Raw genomic sequence first — 22523 nt, 5'->3', positions numbered from 1 at the left:
GTGTCTGCAATAAAAACATTTGATCACTTTAGGCTTTTACTGTGAGTGCCTTTGAAAACGAGCTGCTGCTTCATGCCTCACATGAATGAAGGGGAATGTGATACCATTAATGCTTTATGATTTTCTTGTGAAACTCTTATATGGAGATTTGCCTCTACTACAAGGCAACTAGATGCTTGTTGCTGTCTGCACTTTGTGCAATTTGGGATCTATATCTGAGGGCAGTGCACTGTGTTACCCTACTAGGCACAGTGCCTTGGCAACTACAAACATTTAATGATTCACAAAAATGTAATGTATTAATGAGATTGATATTTTATCTTTTACAGGTCTCTACAGCAGACCAGTGTCGTTCTTCCCCTAAAACTCTAATCTCTTGCAATAAAAAGTCACTTTATCTTCCACCAGAAATGCCAGCTATTCATATTGAATTCACTGAATATTACTACCCAGATGGAAAAGACTTTCCAAGTAAGTTGTGTGTTGGTTTTGTTTGTTTGTTTGTTTTTTGTTTTTGGTATTGATGTATAAATCAAACTGATTCCAGGTTGACAATTGAAAATGGTTAATGGCTTTTTAAAACTGAGATACTGGAAAGAACAAAACACTGCTCCATTTCCACAGTTTTTGCTCTTAGCAAAGCCCTATAAATACTGTGATTTTTTTTTTTCTAAATCATTTTAAGTATAATGCATTTTAAATATGAAAATGCACACAACAATATTACTAAGACATAAAAAATTCATACATGATTTTTTCCGTATTTTCAATACCTGGCTACATAGAAGAAGTCAAACTACTGCAGTATTATCTAAGAGGCAACAAAAGATCTACCAGAGTTATTTTTATCAGTGTATTATGGGGCTGGCCTTCTTATATAAAAAGAAATGTCAGTGGATTTCCTGGGTATGTGACTTGAAGACAGCAGCTCTCCTTGGTCCTGCCCTCCCTCTGTAATGAGGACATGCTCTCCTTGTCCCCTGACCCCATTCTATTTTAATATTAGCTGTTACAATCAAAAATTCAGTTAGTTGTTTGAAATGAGAGAAAGAAAGTAGTATCACTGTAGACATTCCCTAACTATGTGTTCTTTCCTGGGATCAGAGGAGTCGATTTCCATTTCCTTTCTCATGTAAAATATAGGGGAAAATGTAAGACTGCATGCATTTAAAAAAAACAAAAACAAAAACAAAAAAAACCCAAACAAACAAAAGGTGAACCCTAAAGGTTTCATTTGTTCTCATGATTTTGTTTTGCTTTCTCTTTTAGTTCCATGTCCAAATTTGTATGGCCAGCTGAACGCTTTACAGTTCACCCTAGATGAAAGAAGTATTCTTTGGCTAAACCAGTTTGTGCTGGATTTGAAACAGAGTCTTGTTCAATTCATGGCCATGTACAAGTTAAACGACAATTCAAAGTCAGATGAACATGTTGATGTTAGAGTTGATGGCCTAATGTTAAAGGTAACCTGTCATTGATAAGGTGTTTTATGGTTCTTTGGAACAAAATACTTTTTCTCTTATTCTGAAAAGCTATTAGCTGGGCAACTTAAACAAACAAATCTATGCAGTAAGCAATATTGCTCTGGAAAACTAGGCAGAGTATGGCAATTTGAAGACAGATGTCTATCTTCTGTACTACTTCAATACTAAAAATACTAGGAAATAAATGAAGACCTCAGTGGGAATATTAACGTAACTTACTTCACTGTGTTCAATGAAGGTGATGTAGTAGAAGAAAGAATCAAGCACTGAAGTGGAATTAACTAGCAAACAATTCATTATTACAAATTATGAATTATTGATGCAACAAAACATCAGATTTTGCTTCTATTGTCTTCTCATTTTTGGAGAATGATTACTGAGCAGACAGTGTTTTTCTCACTTGATTTGCCCAGGGCATCTGCTTCCAAGATTCAGAGGCAAAAGAAACAATGAGCCTTTTCAGTGGTGCCCACAGGAGAGGTTTCAAGATTTCTAAAATAGTCAGCTTGCTGAGAGATGATTGTCTTCCTAAGGCTCTTGGTGCATATTTAAATAGAATTTTAAAGGGTTGTTATTTATTTTGAATGAAAGTAATTACTGAGAGTGAACAACTAGTCAACTTACGAATACAGGGTTGTCTAACACTTAATGATTAGATGTGAATAGCCTACTAAACTAAGAAATTTTTGAACAATTGAAGAAAACTTTTGCAAAGCCGTTTCTGAGGTGAACAAAAACATGAGCCATTTCAACCTAATACAGCTGTCCTGAATCTAAATCCTTCAGATCAGAAAAGCCTGAGGCCCCGACATTTTAATATGAACATTAACCTTTTCGGTGATCGTAGCTTTGCCACAATATCCTTTTTAAAAATGAGGAAACAAAATCTGCCAGTCGCTTATCCATGACCTGTACTAGTATATTGAGTTCTCACAACATTTAAATTATATTCCTCTGTTTTAGCTGTCATGACTATTATTTTGTTTCTGCAGTTGTATGCCTTCTTAACTTATATCTGTATAACCAGATGAAATGTATTTCTTTATTGCAGTTCATCATCCCATCTGAAAATAAACCTGAAATTCATAAAGATCAACCACGTGCCATTTCCATTCAAAGTTCAGAAATGATTGCTACGAACACAAGATACTCTCCAAACTGCAGGCACTCTGATCTGGAAGCTTTGTTTCAAAACTTCAAAGACTGTGAATTTTTCAGTAGAACTTTCACTGCATTTCCCAAGTCCCAGAATAATTTTAACCTTTTGCATCCAATTTTCCAGAGGCATGCTCATGAACAAGATACTAAAATGCATGATGTTTATAAAGGTTATGTCATCCCGAAGTTGAATAAGTATGCGTTAAAGACATCTGCAGCTACTGATGTTTGGGCCTTGCATTTTTCCCAGTTTTGGATAGATTATGAAGGAATGAAAAGCGGGAAAGGCCGACCAATAAGCTTTGTGGACTCATTCCCACTTTCACTTTGGATTTGTCAACCAGTAAGATTTGCAAAGTCACAAAAAGAGCTTTTATCAAATAGTCAGACAGCTTTTAACATTCCAAAAAGTGACTCTAGTGATCTTGCTAGTAGACTGCAACGCAAAAAACTTCTAAAGGAATATTATAGCAGTGAGACAGAACCCTTGACTAATGGTATTCAAATGCCTCATTTATCAGACACTTTGGGAGTACTGTCTGAAAGTTCTTCCTCTGATGCAGATGTACATGTTCTTGTCCATATTCAAAAGCATGTAAGCATGCAGATCAATCATTACCAGTATCTTTTTTTGCTGTTCCTCCATGAATCCCTTATATTACTCCTGGAAAACTTAAGGAATGATATAGAAGCAGTGACTGGTAAACCTGCAAAGCAAACAGATGTCTGCATTGGGATCCTACTGAAAAGTGCAGAACTAGCCTTATTACTCCATCCACTGGCTCAGGGAAACCCCTGTAAATCTCCAGTTGTGGAAGAAGAAAGTCCCATGGCATCAGAGCTCTCCCCTTTGGAAAATGAGGGAGCTCTTACTTCAGAGAGTAGATTCGTTAATAATAAGGTAGTGCAAGCTGGTATTGCTAATTTTGATTATGGAGCAGACTGCAAGCCTATGAATGCTGAAGTTAACAAAGGCATTTTAATGGATCATCTTTTATTTAAATCAGACAGTAACATGGATTTTCAGAAAGGATTGTCATTTTCAGATGATGCATCAGATAAAGGTTTGGGAGACACAAGTGAAGGAGGAAGCAGCGGACTTTTTAGTAGAAGTGATTCAGAGGAGGTCTGTGGACCACTAAGTGACAAAAGTAGCTTGCATCATAGGGATTCAGTGACCATTTTGAATAAGAGAGAAGATTCTGCTGAATTTTTCATTGAAAAAGAAGATAGCAAAAATATATCCTCGAATAAGTTAAATGAGCAGGAAGGTACAACTGAAGGCTGTCCTAATCAAGTCGCTGACTTGGAAACGGAAACTGCCTTAGAATCTGAAGAGCTTGAAATCAACAAAGAAAAAGTGACCTCAGTAAAAACGTTAGCCTCCCAACCTTCATTAAGGTATAGAAGATTTAACAATAAATCAGTTTTCGTGATACTTTAAAATATTTTCTAAAATTACAAGCAAATAATATTGATAATTGTCAACGGAAGTGAGTATGTAGATGAAAATTATAAAGGTATATAAATTCTGAAGATAAGCAGTAGCATTCAGTGAGAGCTAAAATGAATTCTTAGTTGTTTTAAGCTGTTTATGTAATATTCAGTTATGCTGTTATAGAATACATACAGAGAAAAATGTTGACATAAATATCTACAGGAGTGCATGCTGTTTCTATTTTTAGCTCTTTTTCTTCCTAGAGGATTATAGGATACTAATATTTTTTTCTTTTATATCTTGCCTAGTTTGGAGGATTTTTTAAAACTAACTTCTATGAAATTTCCTTAATTTTTATTAATAATTTCCTAATGTCTTTATATTTAAAAAGTGCAAAGTCTAAGGAACGCTGCCCATCCAGTCTCCCTGCATTCTCTGTTTCTTACAAGAATATGAAGAGAAGTCCATCACAAGTCTCTCTGGATACTATTTCTATTGATAGTATGATGTTAGAAGAACATTTGATAGAGAGTGATGGAAGTGACAGCCAAAGCTTTCTGGAGAAAGGTAAACAGATTTAAGAAAATATTTTTCAGTAACAAATAACGTCTTCATGTATTACTTCTTAAACAATACTCAAGAGGACTGTAGTCCAGCAAATCCTGGGTACTTTACACAGGGCTATTTGTTAGCTTCGCTGGTTAATAATATTAAGCATTTTCACAGCATATCATTTCAAGGGAAAACAATAGGATGCGCTACTGAAGTAGCACTACTTAAGTGCTACTTAATTTTCCTCTCTTGAGGACAGCAAAAGCATTGTGGTGCTGCATTGGAACCCTGAATCAAGCAGAACTGTTCCCTGCTTACAAGCACTTGCTTTGGCTGTGTTTACAGACTCATACCCTGAATCATAATACTATGCTTGAAACAGTAAACAATCTTCAGTTTTAAGAGTAGATGAAAAAGAAATGGATTTCTAATTCTTGCCATGCTAATTACCAGGCAAATAGATTTGGTAGTCCCCTTGCTTGTTCCTTATGGAGCAGTTACGTATTGATTGTGTAACAGCAGATGCTTGTTGGATTTCTACTCATCTGTGTGTGAGTCTTTGTTCCTGATGTGAGGGAAGAACTCAGCGATATGGTAATTCTGTAAGATTGTGTTAGTACCTGCTTTCTGATAACTTCTACTCGGAATAAAGAACAACTTAATATTTTTTTATGTGGGTTTTCTTTTTTTGTTCTCAAGCAATAATGAGAAGAGTGCTTCACTTCCAAACCTTATATATGTTTGGATTGTAGGAGTATTCCTGCATATGCATGTGGGAGTAAGCCAGAAAATAAGTTTTCCATTTTTAATAACCTTTACATGTCTTTTCAACTTGTTAAACAAAATTTAACTGCAGGTTACATTTGCATACTTCCTAGTTGTCAAGGAAACACTACCTACCCTGATCACTCTAACAAAATAAAAAAAATACAGCTTATTTCTGTAAAAATAAAACTGTGAACATTTGCTCTAAAGCCAAGTTTTAGATGCACGGCTTTCGGATATAGGCATAAATTTACTTGAAATCTTTAACCTTTTTTTTTTTGCTGGTTCAGTTTAATGTGTGATGTGGTAGATCAGAAGAAAGGCTCTTCACAATTTTTTAAACAGTGCATATGGAGTTAGATTTCATTTTTTGTCATTATATCCTGCCTTACTTGCATAGCACCTAACATTTTGAACGCTCTGTAAGAAGAATTGATTTAGCAGTTCAACCAAAAATGTTTGCTTAATAAACAAACCATTTAACTAATCTTAAAAAATGAGTTAATGTATGCATATAGTAACAGACAGTGACTTCATTATTAATGCAGGAGTGATTCAGGTTATGCTATGCTAACTTCATGGTTTTTCTTATATGTGTATGGAAGGTATTACAGCCACAAACTATCAAAGCCCATCAGAACATGCCCATGAAAGAAGCGCAGCGATTGAAAATTGTGGTGGGTCGTCTCCAGATGCCATGAGTGCAGCTTCAGAGAATGCCCATGAGACTAGTGAAGAAATGGTAATATTACTGAAATCCATTGCACATTTCAGCACTAAAATAGAGCTAAGATGAATGCTTTTAGAGGTAACTTCCAAGTGGTTTGGAGGTGGTTTTGTTAGTGCATTATATAAGCCTATAGATCTAATGCACTTCTAGTAAGTAAGAATGAAGATTATAATTCAAGTTACACTGAGCAGTCTCTGTCCTTCTTATCTCCTCTATAGCAACTGTTGACAAATGTTTTAGTATGTAGCAGTATTTTGTAATGTCATGTTCTTTTATGTTCTAAGTGTAGAATATAATATTTAAAATGACCTTTGTAAGTCATCCAGTATAACTAAAAGAGAGCACCCTATAGCTGACATCTCGCATACAGAGATGCTTTCTTAGCACTTGTAGGATTCTGTAGTATTTGCGTATAGGAGCTTAACGGCTGTCCTAAAGGTTAGTATCAGAGATATCTGTTGTCCAAGATTTTGTATTGACAAAGCCTAGTGTTTAGAGAAGGATACAAGAATAGGACATGTAGAGAGAGATCCTTCCCCTGAAATACCATGCCAGACTCTGACTTTTTCTGGCTAGCTATCCACTTATTTCTCACTGTTTTTTTTTTTTTTTGTCCTAACCAATGCTTCTTAAATTATGTTCTTGTCATAATTCAGATCAGTAACTGAAAATCTAAGAGTTTGTGTGCCCAAAGAAAGAAAATGAATTTACTGCAATTTGTTAGGTGCTTATTGCCCTCCTGTTCTCCTTGTTGGTAAAGTTAATCACGTAATCCTGCCTTTGCTTTAAAACATCTACGGATCACCTTCGTTTAAAAAGGAAAAATGTTACTTAAATGATTGATTCCTTTGAAATAAGTTTTCAATAATCTGTGCATATAAACAAGAGAGAAAACAGAATTCGTGCAGATTATGTTGTGCAAATGTATGCTGGCATATTTTTTTTTCTTTTTGTAGACGATAACTAGAAAACCATTAGAAAAACGAGCACAAAATAGTATTAGTGATGAGGGACATATATCTTCTATAAATGACACCCAAACTGACTTTTGAAAACTGGCTGCTGCTTTTAATGAAAGGTATTGCAATCCAATAAATAGAGAAAAAGGACTGAGTACTATGCAGATTGCCAGTTTGGTAGTCCTGGTACTTTACCCTGGTCTGATTCAGCGCTTGAAATGCTTGAATGTGTTTATGATATGCATAAAGTTGAGTGCATGCCTAGGGATTTTCAAGTATCACAAAGGTCACGTGCTTCTTTGGCACAGTGGGGGAAGTCCATCTCACTTCCATTGGACTTTTCTGTCCAATTCTGGGTTGGTACTGGTGTATTATAAATCCTAGTGTCTGTGTTTGGACAGACAGTTGAGCAATCCATTGTCCAGCTGATGAATGCAAAGAAGAAAGGAAGAAGAAATGAGAAAATTTTGTGCCTTTCTGCAAGCACGGGTTATGGTTATAAATATTTTTTCCCTTGGGGGGGGGGGGGAGAATGGGTTAGACAGAACTGCATAAACAATAACCAATGTAAGTTCAATTTATAATCTCTCTTTTTATCTTAATTTTGTTGACAGATGTCTGTTATGGTTTTTCAAATATTTGGTGTTAATGGTGAAATTGATATCAGAGGTGAAGACACAGAAATATGCCTTCAGGTCAACCAGGTGATACCAAATCAATTGGGCAATATCAGTGTTCGGCACTATCTTTGCAACAGAACTGTGGGTAAGAACTAATAATGAGATCTAAGTACTGTGAAATTGGAATTGAAAACATCTGTTGTAACCACTGATTAGTGACTGGTCATTTTATGGATGTCCTTTGATTGGTAAATAAATAAAAATGCAATAGCCTTAAAGCACAAAAACAGCATTGTGCTCCTGTTAGTACAAAAGCATCCTTCATCTGCTGGTTTAGAATATCTACTCTGACTAGTTTCTTTTGTAATAGCCATTCACTGAGTGGGAGGGAAATAAAAATGGAACATCTTCTGATAGTGGGGGTAAAAAAGAAAAAAGCACAAAACCTTCACTAATTGCATTGAATTTTCCCAGTTCATTTGCTTTTTTTATTAAAGATGCTGCATTACACTATGTTATTGTTTTATGAACACCCTTACCGCTCTAACAATACTTTGTTTAAATATACCTTGGCTTGAAAGACTCTCTTTGAAAGCAGATTATCCCTTTTTTTCAAGATCTATTTTGTTACTGGAAATTAACACCCACAGTTTAAACTCACTTAACTTTTTTTAAACAAGAGAGTTTAAAACCAACTCTGTATCAGGAAAGACAAGTGGTCATGAAAAACATTTTTCTATAAACTTGAGAGTTTTGAAATACAGGGTGTGGTTTCATGCCAGATACTTGCACGATTAGAACCAGTTAGAGCTGTTCTTGGGCATGGGTATGTGCACATTCTCTGCCAGAAAACCTAGTTCACATGCTGTGGTTTTTTGTTTGCTTTTTGTTTCTCTTGGCGTGATTTATTGGCATGCCACTTCATGTCACAGTTTGCTTTGTTCCCCTTTGCCAGCCTTCCACATGGATTGCTGGATGCAGTGCTCTATTGCACTGTAGGGTTTTTGGGGCAGATCCCTGATGCATCTGCCTTCTGCTTCTGGCTCATCTGCTTCCCCAGGAAACAGCTATAGCAGCAGTTGGTTGCCACTTATTTCCAGCCTTGCAGCAGCACGGATTTTTGTTCAGGAAGTTCTGCTCGGTGATCTAGCCTATGATGCCCTAGCTAAAGAACCTGTTTACTAGTAAGCTGAGCAGTTGCCAGCAGCTGCTGTCTCAGCAGCTGTTGCGTGATGTTGCAATCGCGTTCAGACATCTGAAGGCAAGAGGGAGGTCCAGTAGGGAAGACCCACAGCTGACCTTCAGTTCATAACCAGAATTCTGTTTGCCTGCTTTTATCTGTCATATCTGCTGTGAAAGCAACTGGGAATAAATAGTGAGAGCATGGCACCTTCCTACTCATGTGGCTCTCAAACTAGAACCGGCTTTCCCTGGCTCAGCTGCTTATGAGAGGCTTGTGCCCTGCCTGATTATTTTATGGACAAAAAGGTTGTAATATGATGGGGAGGCTATATCTCTTCCTATCGGTTTCTGGTGGGTATCTGGATGAGTGGGACAGAGTGAGTAGCACTTATTGTTTCTACATTCCTGGTTACTCTCACTTCATGACTTGCATCTTCTTTCCCCTTCTATTTAGGGCTATTTTTTCTGTACTTAGTCAGGAATCCTCTGCAGTCACTGCTGCTCCCCATCTCCTCCATTTTTTTCTAATAGAAGAACTAAGGAGAAGAACAGTTCAAAAATAAAATTATTTATAGAGGATCAAGGTTAGGGAGAACTTGACAATAAGATCAAAAGAAACAATTTAAATTAGTTAATGGTAACAAAGAGCAACCAAAAGAATCCATGAGCAAAAGTGTAAGAAAAGCCATATCCAGACAAAAGCAATCCCCCACTAAGACCTTTAACAGAACTTATTCAAGTGCTAAATTAACAATTGCAGCCAGCAAACTCTGTGAGGAGGTGTACAAAGCAATGAATAATATGGCCATAATTATAGTCCACAAGGGTGATCCAGGTAAAAATAACCATTAAAAACTTCAATAGTATTGGTGTAGTAGGTGTGGGAAAGGAAAGGCGTGTCTAGTAGTGAGGGCAGTGTGGCAGCTGTGCACTTCCAGGTAGCGCTGGCTACAGGATGATGCTTTATCAGATCTCATATCTGGCAGTAATAGCAAAAGAAGGTTTCTGTGGGAGTATGGCAGGCATACTTTGGGAAGGAGAATGCTTTTACTGAGACATTGTCGTGTTTGGAGGAGAAGGGAGCAGCAGTCAGTAGCAGCTCCTGAATTACTTGATCTAGTTTCTGTTCCATCCTCTTTTGAGAGTGCCCTTTTCAGATAACTACAAGACAACCAAGGCTAGCTGCATGGGTGACTGTGACTGACTGCATAATCTATTTTTCTAGTTTTTTTTATGCTTTAGTGAATTCTTCCAGCAATGTTGCAGGCATTTTTCCTGGTCCCACAACACTTAGGGTGCATACCGCTGCATTTATGCAAAAGATGTAGATCCCTGAGAGAAACAAGATTTCCCAAACACAGTACAGAGACTTCTTGGACAGAGCGATCGTTGTTCTTTTTCCATCTGGAGAGATAAGTTGCCCTTCTTCTCAAGGATTTTTAAGGGCTGTTAGTACCTAATTCTCTTCTGTCTGGGCTAGAGCCACAAAAGGCACCTGATTCTTGCAGCCTGCTTTTTTTTTTTTTTTTTTTTTTCCCAAGTGGGGGCAGAGTGAGATCTAGCGCTTTTTAAGTACTGGAAGGATTTAGAGGATGGGGGAGGGGGCACAGCTGCAGTTGTTGCACATCTGTGTCCAGAGGTAGCCAAGAGGAGGTTGTGTTGGCTCACAACAAAGGCTGGAGGCCTTATTCTTGGTATGTCAATGTGCAGTTTTCTCCACTGGTCTTCATCCACCCAGGTCAATGATATGTTTATGTGCCCTAACTCTACCACCCAACAGATATAGGTCTGTGTCCATGGGTATGGACATGCATCTGTTTTCCTTAGAGTTTGGTGCCCTCTCAAAGGACGAATGTTTTTTAGGAACATAGTAGGTGTTTATCTTTTCTGAGCATCATATCAGCATGCCCGTTGGGGATATAGTCCACTTCCCCCATTGTCAGAAACGTGGACCAAACCCAGGACTGCCTTAATGTCCTTTGCCTGCTTGTAGGTTTTCATTAGGGCCTTTGTATGCAACTGCTGAAGACCCCAGAGGCATCTCAGAGCCATCTGGTGCGTGATTTTGAAAAATGTTGCATCACACGTTACGCAACAGCAGGTAGCATTACCCTACTACTCCTCCCTGAAAGCAACCAGGAACAACAACTAGCTTCAGCAGAAATCTTACTGAAGGCTGCTGTGACCAATGACCAGCCATTGCCAGGGCTTGACCCTGGGTCTGTCTCTGGTGGTGCCTGGGCATATAGTATTTTTGCAGCATTACAACCCCAGAAAGTCACATATTCCTAAAGGAAGCAGATGGTCTATTATCCTATCCTGAAAGGACTTTGATGATCTAGACACATTGATCTTGGGGAGAAGGCAAAAGGGACTGTTGCAGAGATCTGTGGGATACCAATGCAAGGTCTACTCTAACTTTAGCATGGACGTGTTACCTAATCCAGCATAACTTCTATTGGCTCAAAACTAATTTGCCAAGTTTTTGAACTAATTTGATCCAGCAGTGTCACTGTGGTGACTTGGTGATTTGTCATCTGGTTCCTACAGTTTTGATCTGTACTTCATATGGTTTAGAGTAGCAAGAATCTGAATCCTTAAGTACTAATGCTGTGAATGGTAGTTATAGCGTTGCACTAGGAATTAACAACAAACCAGCAATGCCTTTGAAAATATGTTCACGTGCTATGAACATCTTTTCTTTCTTTAACAGGAGGCCTGAATATATCTGTAGAGAAGTGATATATCAAAAAGTTTGTGTTTCATGAAAGTATTGTGATCAGCAGTGACATACTGGAATTTTAACAAAACGCCTTGTAAACTGGATGCATAATCCAGAAGGAGCACTAGTTCTGGGAAGCATGGCTTTGCTTTATTTAAAGGCATCCAGGATACGCTGTACTGGAGAGATTTTTTTTTTTCCTGGATGTCACACCTCCTGCTAACTGTGGGGAAAGCAATGCTTTAAAAGTGTGTATGACTCTCTGAACAAGAAGCAGGGTAGCTGCTAACTTGCAGCCCAAGTGCGCTGGGGTTTGTTTGTTTGTTTGCTTGTTTTTTTCCCCTCTCAGCAAATGTGAGTTTATTCAGAGTAGGTTACCTCTGAAATGAAGGGGCAAAGTATGTTGCCACACAGGAAAGTTACGCTTCATAGGATCCCAGGATAATTTGGGTTGGAAGGTATGTTGAGCGGTCTCTACTGCAACCTCCTGCTCAAAGCAGGGTCAACTGTGAGATGAGACCAGGTTGCTCAGGGCTTTATACAGACAGGTCTCAAAAACCTCCAAGGACAGAGACTGCACAACCTCTCTGGGCAACCTGCTCCACTGCTTGACTATCCTCATTCCCTACATCTGGTTTGAACCTCTCTTGTTTTAACTTGGGCCTGTTGTCTCTCATCCCTCTAGCAAGAACTGCTTTGAAGAGCCTGGCTCTATCTTTTCAGTAACGTTCTCGTAGGTATCAGAAGGCTGCTGTTATGTTTCCCATTAGCCTTCCCTTTACAGTAATTCCTCATATGCCCACAGCCAGAAATGAAGAAGGGGAGATTTCAATATATAGCATATAGATTTCAATATAGCATGTATAAATAGCATGTCAGTAATATGGGGGGATGAGATAGAATAGAAGAAACAAAAAAAGAGAAAGAAAATGCAGGTTTACTTGTACTTTAAATTTAATTTCATCATCTAGGGTATTTTTTCCGTTTCTGAACCTGTAAGTGTTGGACTTTGCTGAGGAAACCAGAGTTAAACCGAAAACACGTTTATATTAACCGTTTTGTTGTTTTAATTCTGTCTTCTAGTTCAAATTTGTTTTCTTTAACAGGTGGATGCTCAACTGATGTAAACTTGACATAATTCAGTTGATTTTACTTGTCCTAGCTTGATCTCAGTTGTCTTTCAAATTTTAACAGTTTCGCTCTTTCATATGAATAATTGCTGTGAACGTTATGTATTTTTGTAACAAATCATTTCTGTAGGTCACCCATCGAAGTGACTGAAATGACTTTAAAAAAGTCTTTTTTTTTTTTTTTTTTTTTTTTTACTCTTAAGGTCATTTTTTTGGTTGGTGGTGATGAACCCTCTTTTTGTACCAGTGAATACTGACTTCTTTTTTTTTTTCCTTCAATATCTAGTTGCCTTAATTATTATTTTTAGAACTGTTCAATTGAATGTTGCAGTTGCTTTTTTACTGGTTTTAAAGACACTGAAACTAACAAGAAGCTGCTAGTTTTGTTTTAAGGTTCAAATCTATTGCCACCCAAATAATGGATGCAACGTGTGGTCATGTTCTCCATCTTACTAAATTGCTGTTTCAGTGTTCCTCTGTGTTAGCAAGTAAGTCCCTGAGTCAGGAAATTCTGCCTTTCCAAGAGAATACCTACTCTCCTGAGAGTGTGAACTGACTTAAAATGTTGTCTTGAATTAAAATTGAAGGAATTAATGGAAGAGTACACAAAATAATTGTTTCTTCATTCTCAAGCCATTGAAGACAACATAAATCTTGTATGCTAAATGATACTTCTGTACCGTCCTTTTCTGTTGTCACTGTGAAGTACAAGTACCTGTATATACCATTTATTTCTCTTTAGTACTTTTTAAGTGATATGCTTACACAATTGCTCTCAAGTTATTATGTAAATGTACTGCTATAATTCTTGAATAGAACTTCCAAAGTATTTTGGGGAAATTAGACAACACAGGTAGAAGTAATTGCATCATAATTGCTTCGGTATTGGCTTTTTGTGCGTTGCAAAATTTTAATGCAAATTCGTTTCCCTTGTGTAATAGGTTCGGACTGTAAATTCGTGGCTGGACCAGCTAATTCATCGCCTGAGATTAGTTTGAGATGGGAAAGTGGGCCTAGCGCTATCATACATTCTCTACTGGCTGTAAAAAATGGTTTTCTTCAGTGTCATATAGAGAACTTCAGTGCGGAATTTCTAATATCTTCCCTCACAAACATTCAGCATTTTCTAGAAGATGAAACTGTTGCAGCAGTGATGCCTATGAAGATAAAAGTTTCTAACGCAAGGATTAATTTAAAAGTATGCAAACAAAGAGCTATTTGGTTTCTCTAAAAAAAATATGTTCTTGTTTCTTTGATGATAAACTAGTAATCTAGATAGAGTTAACTTCAAAGGAACTGCTATCATACTCTGTAAGGACTTTAGATAGCACTAAAACAATTCAAAAATCCATAGATTTGGTTAGCTCTGTAGTTATGCCCAGAGATAAATTCTCTGTATGACCAAACTAGTTGTATGAATATAGTATTTTATACTTTGTCTTTTATTCCTCACCCAATCGCTTTTTGAGAGTAACAGGGTCTGGGAGTATCACAGGTAAGGTGTCCCAAGTTCCCAAAGGCACAGTGTGGTTTTTTTGGGTGGGCTTTTTTGCTTGGCATAGTAATGATTTTCTAATTGCAAGACACAGATTTTAGAGGTTAATTATCTCTCCTACTTAGAGGATAATTTTTGCGATGAAGGGTCAGTACAAAAGAAGGAAACAGCTTATTAGAATTCCAGTTCCAACCACTTGAATGCTGCTACTTAGAACCCAGATTTCATGTTCTGCCTTACCTAGAAACAGTTACTAAATAGTACAGGCTTTATACTACTGTAGCTTAAAATAGTAACATTAAGAGGGCGCTGCTACTCAAGTCTCCTAGGGTTTTCTTTTCTTTCAGACACTTAAAGGAGATGGTGAGTTCTGTGCTATGCAGCCATTGGCTACAAAGATAAGGACAATTTAAAAAATTATTGATCCCTATAACATTACATTAATAATCACCTATGTAAATTTACCAAAGTGAGAACTAAAATAGCACCTCCAGTTCTGCATCTTGTGCTAAAGAAGGCCTTGATTCTGCTAAGGTCACCCTTAAATGGAAGGTCAACTGTATCTGTACAGTCTACTCTGAACACTTGAATATCAAAATACATCAGTATGCTCTTTCTCTTTAGTGCAGCTTTTCCATCCCTTGAGAATCCTTAAGCACTCCTTTAAGGCTCGTTCCACTGCAGGAATAGCACAAGGACTTTCTGTAAGAGCTGTGGATCTGTTCCTCAGACTTCAGTGTTATCGCAGAAGTGGATGCCCATATGTAAGAAGGAAGGTCTTCATATTTAGTCATCTAAATTTGAAAACAGGATTGTTCTAGTTTGTTGGCAACAAGTTGGACTTGGACAAAATGTTTTTGGGAAAATAGCTGTCTCTGAAGTGGTGAATATACATTACTAAACTGGCAATAAGAATCTGCTTGCCAACAAAAGCACTGAAGCACTCACTTGGCAGTGCACAAAAGTCACAGTGAAATTAGTCATGATGATTGACAAATGCATGTAGATACAGTGTGGATTGAAATGCCCGTTTGACATGCAAATGTTTCATTTATCTAGAGTTTTGGGGTAATAAAGAGCAGGAGGTTATGCTTCAGCTTTACGCTGCATTGCCTATTCAATGCAGTATTTTTTCTGCATGAGATCTGATGCAGCATGTTTCCTGCGGGGTGGGGGGGAGAGAGGGAGGAGGGGAATAGGAACAACCTCTTCCCTAAATTCTTGATTTATTTTTGCACTTTCTACTGCAATCTTAGTGTTGTTTCTAGATATTTTGGCAGTTACACCTCAACAGTTTGATCTTGCTATGTGTTTAACATTGATGGTACATACAGTTCCTAATTATACTGGATGCATTACTCTGCTTGACAGGAATAATGAGCTATAAATGACTTCCTGGGGAGACCCCACAAGAAGCAATTTGTGAAGTTTCTCTTCTGTTGAGTACATTAATGTAACTGAACTGCAGCTGCTGTCATCTAAATTCTAAAGACAAAATATCCTCAAGAATGATAGTTGTATCTATTCAATCTTTAAATAGTTCAAGGGAAAATCAGATACAAGTTATTGTATAGTGCAGAGTTCTTATCTCTGAGAGCGCCTGTGCAAAAGAACATCTTGAGTTGGGATTTAATCTTACTGAGACGTCTGCAAAATACTTTGAAGTATTTTAGTCAGACTATATAGAGAGAGAGTTCAGCAGAGTCACTCCAGAGATAAATTCAGACCTTTAATATGATCCACAGGAAAAAAGAAGTATGGAGCAAAAGTTTGAAGAAAAAAAAAAACTAGAAAATTCTACTTTGAAGTAGTAGTCCTTTCAAGTTTCATTAAATCCACTTACGTGCAATTGAGCATCTTATTTAACTATTTCAATTTTCTACTAAACCTTCAAACTCATTTTTGAATATTTTTGACTTTTTTAGGATGACAGTTCTCATGAAAATCTCAAGGCATCTGAACTAGTTCCCATAACGCTACATATTGACATACTCTGGATAGAAAGAAATGATGACGGCTCTTTTCTAATTAGAGGTATATATGTTCCTGCAACTTGATATCTCGGTATTATCATTTAATATTATTATTAATACTGTTTTTTTCCCTTTGTGTAGACCATGTGGCTAATAATAAAAAGATAACTGCTTCTACTCTGTGTAAACTGTGCCACTGTAAATCTGAATTTTAAGTGCAGTCACACAGAGGAAAAAACCTTAATGAGTAATGTATTGGCTATGATCACAACCTACAGCAGCAAAATCACATCTCGGAGAAGTAGAAATATGCCCATCGCTTCATCAAGAAAATGATAGGTTCTTTCAAGATTGACTACAAAACCAAACAAAAAATTGTCTTTCTTTACAAATTATCAGAGCTGGTATCTGTTGTCTGCGTTACAAGAAGCAACAAGTAATTTTTCTATTATAAGTATTACGTAAGTAACAAGGAGTTGCATTGCATACCAGTTTGTGGCATTTTGTTAGATATTACGGAACATAAGAAAGGATGTAAATCAGAGCTTATTGTAAAACAAAAGAATAACCGAGTAGTACAAGTAGCTGTTTTCAATTCTGTGTATTATGATGGTGTCATAGCTGAGGTTACACGCTGAGGCTTAGGTTTTGGACAGAGATTTAACTTTTCATAAAACATGCATACACTTTGAATTATTTTTTTCTTCTAAACATATGGGTAAATGCTAAATACTGACAACAAGGCAATACAGTTAGGTCTGGAACTTTGCTGTTGTCTTTCACAGATACATCATAGGGTTATGGAGTAACTTAGGTAGGAAAGAACCTCTGGAGGTCATCTGGTCCAACCCCTTGCTCAAAGCAGGGCTCTGATTTGATCAGACTGCTCACAGTTGCGTTTTGAGTATCTCGAAGGATGGAGATTCCACAGTCTGAGCAACCTATCCCAGCATTTGACCATCATGATGGTTGATTTTTTTTTTTTTCTTGTAATGTCTAATTGGATTTCCTTTGTTGCAACTTGTCTGTTGTCTCTCATCCTGCCACTACACACCTCTGGGAAGTCTGGTCCATCTCTAAACCCTTCCATTAGGTAGGTGAATGTGGCATTAAGATCACACTATAGCCTTCTCTTCTTCAGACTGGACAAGTGCAGTGCTCTCCGTCTCTCTTGTACATCATGTGATCCAGACCCAGATTATCTTGGTGGCCCTCCTCTGTCAATATCTTCCTCGTACCAGGGAATCCAAAGCTGGATACAGTACTCCAAATGCAATCTCAAAAGTTCTGAGTATGAGGGGGATAATCACTTCCCTCAACTTGCCAGCTACTCTTGCTAGTACAGCCTGCATGTGGCTGGTCTTTGCTTTGAGGGCTCACTGCTGATTCATGTTCAGCTTCTTGTTCATCAAGGCCCATAGGTTCTTTCCTGCAGTGCTGCTTTTTGTCTGGCTGGCCCCCATCTTGTACTAGTACAAAGGGATTATTCACTTCCACTTGCAGGGCTTCACACCAGCTTTTGCTGAACTTTGAGATTCCCATCTGCTCACTTCTCCAGCCTGTCCAGATCTCTCTAAAGAACAACCTGGCCCCTCAGTGTAGCAACCACTTATCCCCCAGTTCAGTACTGCTCACAAACTTGCACCCCTTCATCCAGCTCCTCAATAAATTAATCCAGCAATAAGCAATGTATTGCATGACTTGAGGAAGAGGAGGCTACTGGGTGATCTTAATGCTGCCTTTATCATGGGAGGGTATAGAGAAGATGAACCAGACCTCTGAGATGTGGTGTATAGTGGTGCAGTAGTGATATATGTGTCTGCAGTTATGCATTTGTGAACCTTCAGGGGGGTGTGTGTGGTGGGAGGAGGGGGTAATGAACAGAAAATTGTTGTTTAGGAGGAAATTTTTAAAAAAAATACAGAGGATTATTTGGTCTACTAAGAGCTGCATGTCCCTTCTTTTACCCTTGGTGTACAGGAGTATATTTTAATAGACGTTATAGTTTACTTCAACTGTAAATGCTAGAAATTACTGCAAAGTCATGTAAGTTATCTTTTAATTTAAAAAATTGATTGTGCAGGTTTGTCTCACTGTATTTTCAAATGTAAATGCATTCTTTAAATCCAGTTTGGACCTGCAGACATTACTGCTGTAGAAATATTAATGGTTCTCAACCTTCTGCCACACCCCTTCAATTTCAATGCATGTTTCAGGCATCTGATCTAAAATACATAGTTATTCAGCTGTGTTTTCTGAGTAGCGGGCTTCTTTGTTATTCTACAGCTAATAGTTTTCCAGAATCCATATTCTGTGATGATAGTGATCAGTACAAAAATGTGTTAATTTTCTTCAGACTGGAAGATATATACATATTCTTTCTTCTCATGCCTCCTTTCCCTTCCCTTTTTCTCCAGAAGGGTATATGATTTTTATTTTAATTGATCTATTACTTATTTTTTAATCTGATTCTGGGAGGTTGATACTTAATATTACAAGTATATTTGCTGAGGAGGTTTCAATTTAGTGCAGATGAGAATTGATATAAAAATAAAAACAAAAAAACATCTAAATGTTTCTTAATCTCAAGTCTTTTTCTGTGAAATAGACAATCAAACAGTAAATGATGTGTCAAAGATCAAGAAATCAAGTGATACAATGCAGCAATCAACTGGACCTGCCAGACATAAAACACAGGACCAAGCCACACAGACATCTTGTGAAATTCCCAGACCTTATAAATTAAGCAGAGATTCAACTGACTTCCTCAGAGATGAGGTATTAAGAATTCCTTTGTATTTATTTATTTATATAAAATCATTGTAATCATTAAACATCACAACTGTTATGTTTTCTGGGTATAAATCTGTTTTAGGCATGGAAAATATGAATTACCAATATTATAGAATCATTTAGTACATATAGAATAGTCCATATAGAATAGTTCAATAGTTCAGTAGTAAACTTAGTATTACTCTCGAAATACAATAGTACACTGCAGACCAATTCTTCTGCTTTATGTGAGAGGGAGTTTTATGATGAAGCAAGTCACTAGCTACTAAGTCGTACTCTTCTTTCTCCTCTCGCTGTGCAACGTGATTGCCAAAAGCTAAGGACCAGATTGTTGAGTCAGACCTGTATTAATCAATAAATCATACCTGGATTCTGAATTGCTGGTGACAAAATATGCACTTTTTTTTTTTCCATTGAATGAGAATCCATTCTTAGAGTTCAGAATCTGGTGTCGGTTTCCATTGCACTTGGAGTCTGGGGTATCTTGCCTTTTAAGCTAACTATCAAGTGTGTCCGTGTTTCACTAAGTGGGAGTTAATCGCTTGGCCCCAACCAATCTGCATCCAGCAGTGAATGTGATCATTGCTGTATGGTATTTTAAAGGTTACTGTAATGGGGAAAAGTTGACAGTGTGCAGAAGCACTTCTAACTTTCTTTTCTAACCTGATCATTTCAGCTTATTGAAGAAAATGAATGTCTCAAACAGGAACTAGCCAAAGCTAAAATGGCTCTTGCTGAGGTCCAAACAGAAAAAGATGCCCTGCTTCATCGTATAAAGAAGATGAACGTTGAACATCATCCATAGAACAGTGTTCTGTTGGTGCAAGGATGGTGGCATCTAAAATACTCTTCTGAATTGCTGGAAGATAAGCTTGTTATCTTTTTTTTTCTTTTTTTTTTTTTTTTAACCACAGATGAAGTTTTCTCATCACAAACAAAATGTTTGTGAAATAGTTACTATTCTGAAATTAGCATTCAACATTGTAATTTTTTCAGCCATTTTTAAACTGAAATGATGTTGGAAAAAACAGTTTATATTGTACTTTATTAATTTACTGAAGAAAAAGCCCCATATTCTCTGCTTTTAGTATTATCAAAGGAGATGTTATTTTTAAAAGGTTTTCTGAAAGCTGGATGGCTCAGCAATGACAGAAGGTGCCTATGTGCATAACTGAGTAAAATGTACCATGCCTCATTATACAGTACCTCTGTTAAGATTATGTTATTTTGTTATTGCCAGAAGGTATCAGTACAGGAGGTTACATTTGCACTATGATGATATGGGCTAGATCTTCTAAATGGTATAGCTACTGCAAATTAAAATACCGACCCTAAACTGGCCCTAAATTCAGTGTGATTTGCCCAGGGAGGATTTTAAGAATAATCCTCCAGTGCTGCAGAGTTCCATGTACCTGTTCCATATAGGGTCCTGAAATACCCCAGTAAATGTTTAAAAATTGATGTAAGAGGGCATACTATGGGGCTTTCCTCCTGCGTGAAAGTCCACTATATCATTACAGCTGACGTAACTTAGACAGTCACTCATTTTGTGTTCTGTCTCTGTGATGAAGAAATAGCCCTACAAGAGGATCCAGCAGTTTGTGAAGGGTGAGCTTTCAGGTATTTTGCATGCGTGTCTGATTTCTGCACACCTCCTCAGACATGCCTAAGGATTTGGTCCAATGTATTTAAATATGTAATGTCAATGCTCGTAAGAAAAGAACAAATCCTACTGGGATTCATTAATTGTATATTGCTTTTTTTTTGATAAAAAAGCTTCAGAGAATCATTAATTACCCTATGAAATTGTGAGATTACATGATATGTAATTATACAGTTTAAACCATGGGTGATTTGTATAAATTGAACAATAATTTTCAGCTACAAACTGGTACAGATGAATAAATAAAAAAGCACAACACTGTAAGATATAGAATATAAGAGTGTGCTTCTAAACGATATAGGAAACAACAAACAAAAGCATACATGCCTATAAGAGACTGTATTTGCTAGAAGTAAAAATGACTGAATAATTTAACTAGTGACCTTGAATCTGACAACTGAAAATCTTTTAATTGCTACTGCAATTGTTTCTACACCTTGGGATATTTGAGGGAAGTTTTGTTTGTAGATATGCAGATAAATCTCAAAGTATTTAATATCCTGTGGTTCAACTTTGCATATTCAGGCTATCAAACTAGTTTTAATTAAACTAATTTTGATTAAAACTTTTTGGAGGACACACATAATTTGCACTGCCAAAAACAGTTATTGAAAATATATAGATGTTAATCAGGAATTTTATGAAAGAACTAGTTCAGGCGCTATTTAATAGCCTGCTTCCCAAGACCCTGGTTGAAAATCCCTTTCATGCTATGGAAATTTTTATCTGAACAGGGGAAATCATCCTGAAAAGGATGAAAAAAATATACTTCAGACTGTGTTTCTGATAGAGAAACTAAATATTTATATTTCAGAAAGGTATTTAAGACAACACAGTATTAAATGTCGGTAGTCCAATTTAAAAGAAATATAAAGTCAGATTCAGGGAGGAGTTCTCGACTGGTTTAATCTTAATTGGTACCATTGAAGTCTGAATTCTAATTCAGTTTACCCCAAACACAGTCTTGTTAGAATGATCCTAAAGAAAGGAATGTATAGATTGCTTAGTAGCATGTTGCTGGAATAATATGTTGATATTTGTTTAATTTTTAAAAAGAAATAAACAGCAATATCAAAAATCTTTCCTTGTTACTGCACAAGCTATCACCTGCTTCTTTTTTTTTGAAAAAAAAAAAAAAAAAGCTGCTCTTCTCAGTAGCGGTACTGAAATTCTGGGTATCATCTTCTTGCACTTTACAACTGAATACAGTTCTAGTTCAGGACGAATTTGCAGTAGTGAGTATCATCTGTGGACAGTTCAGAGGAGATGGGTGTGCTTGTTTATGGACTTGACACTACTCAGAATAATAGCACTGGGTCACTCTGAAACCAGGCTTATTATTGAAAACATATGAAGGGAGAGTTTGTTTCTTAATGTTTGAAAGTACAAAGTTAAGCTAAGCCTTAATATGTTAAATTAGAAATAGCAATTAATGACCCCAGGTTAAATAAAAAGGTTTAACTCATTCTCAGGGCCCTGCTGTTCATAACCCCCTAAGTCCTAGATAGGAAATGTGTGCCAGCAGTAGAGCCTATTGAATGAATCATGGCTTTTATTCTGTGAAGAACTAAATAGAACAGAGTTTGGAGAACTTCAATATATGCAGAAAACTGACATCTTGCAGTCAGACTGTTACCAAGTTTTATTTTGTGTAGGAATTTAAACTGGTCTGCAGATTGCCTTAGCACTCGTTCAGTTTATTTAGAAATACTGTTTTACTGTCTAATACCACCTTCGAGTTAGCCCACCTTGAAAAGACTATGCTCTTTCCCAGGCTAGGTCATTGAATCACTCCAGCGTGCACTGTTCCAGTTCTCACAGTAACTCTAACATACTGATAAGCACCAATATTAAATCAA

General features: G+C 37.0%; 1 protein-coding gene across 9 annotated transcripts in view; it reads left to right on the top strand.

Annotated features, from left to right (window-relative positions):
* BLTP3B (bridge-like lipid transfer protein family member 3B) overlaps positions 1-21744 on the top strand; it is a 59632-nt gene extending 37888 nt beyond the window's left edge. For 6 of the 9 annotated variants that reach the window (XM_068938540.1, XM_068938524.1, XM_068938550.1 and 3 more), the window contains 10 exons: positions 330-471; positions 1270-1463; positions 2536-4043; positions 4472-4647; positions 6003-6139; positions 7701-7851; positions 13682-13938; positions 16161-16269; positions 18799-18986; positions 19678-21744. In XM_068938540.1, coding sequence (XP_068794641.1) covers positions 330-471; positions 1270-1463; positions 2536-4043; positions 4472-4647; positions 6003-6139; positions 7701-7851; positions 13682-13938; positions 16161-16269; positions 18799-18986; positions 19678-19806 — 2991 coding nt within the window. In that variant the 3' untranslated portion in view covers positions 19807-21744. The remainder of the gene's footprint in view (positions 1-329; positions 472-1269; positions 1464-2535; positions 4044-4471; positions 4648-6002; positions 6140-7700; positions 7852-13681; positions 13939-16160; positions 16270-18798; positions 18987-19677) is intronic. The other 3 variants (XM_068938532.1, XM_068938560.1, XM_068938591.1) reach the window with 1 other exon arrangement.
* The last annotated feature ends 779 nt before the right edge of the window (positions 21745-22523 follow it).

This window comes from Struthio camelus, chromosome 1 (assembly GCF_040807025.1).
Source record: "Struthio camelus isolate bStrCam1 chromosome 1, bStrCam1.hap1, whole genome shotgun sequence".
NCBI classification, from domain to species: Eukaryota; Metazoa; Chordata; class Aves; order Struthioniformes; family Struthionidae; genus Struthio; species Struthio camelus.
The sequence above is the reverse complement of the archived record's forward strand: the minus strand, read 5'-3'. Positions and strand labels throughout refer to the sequence as shown.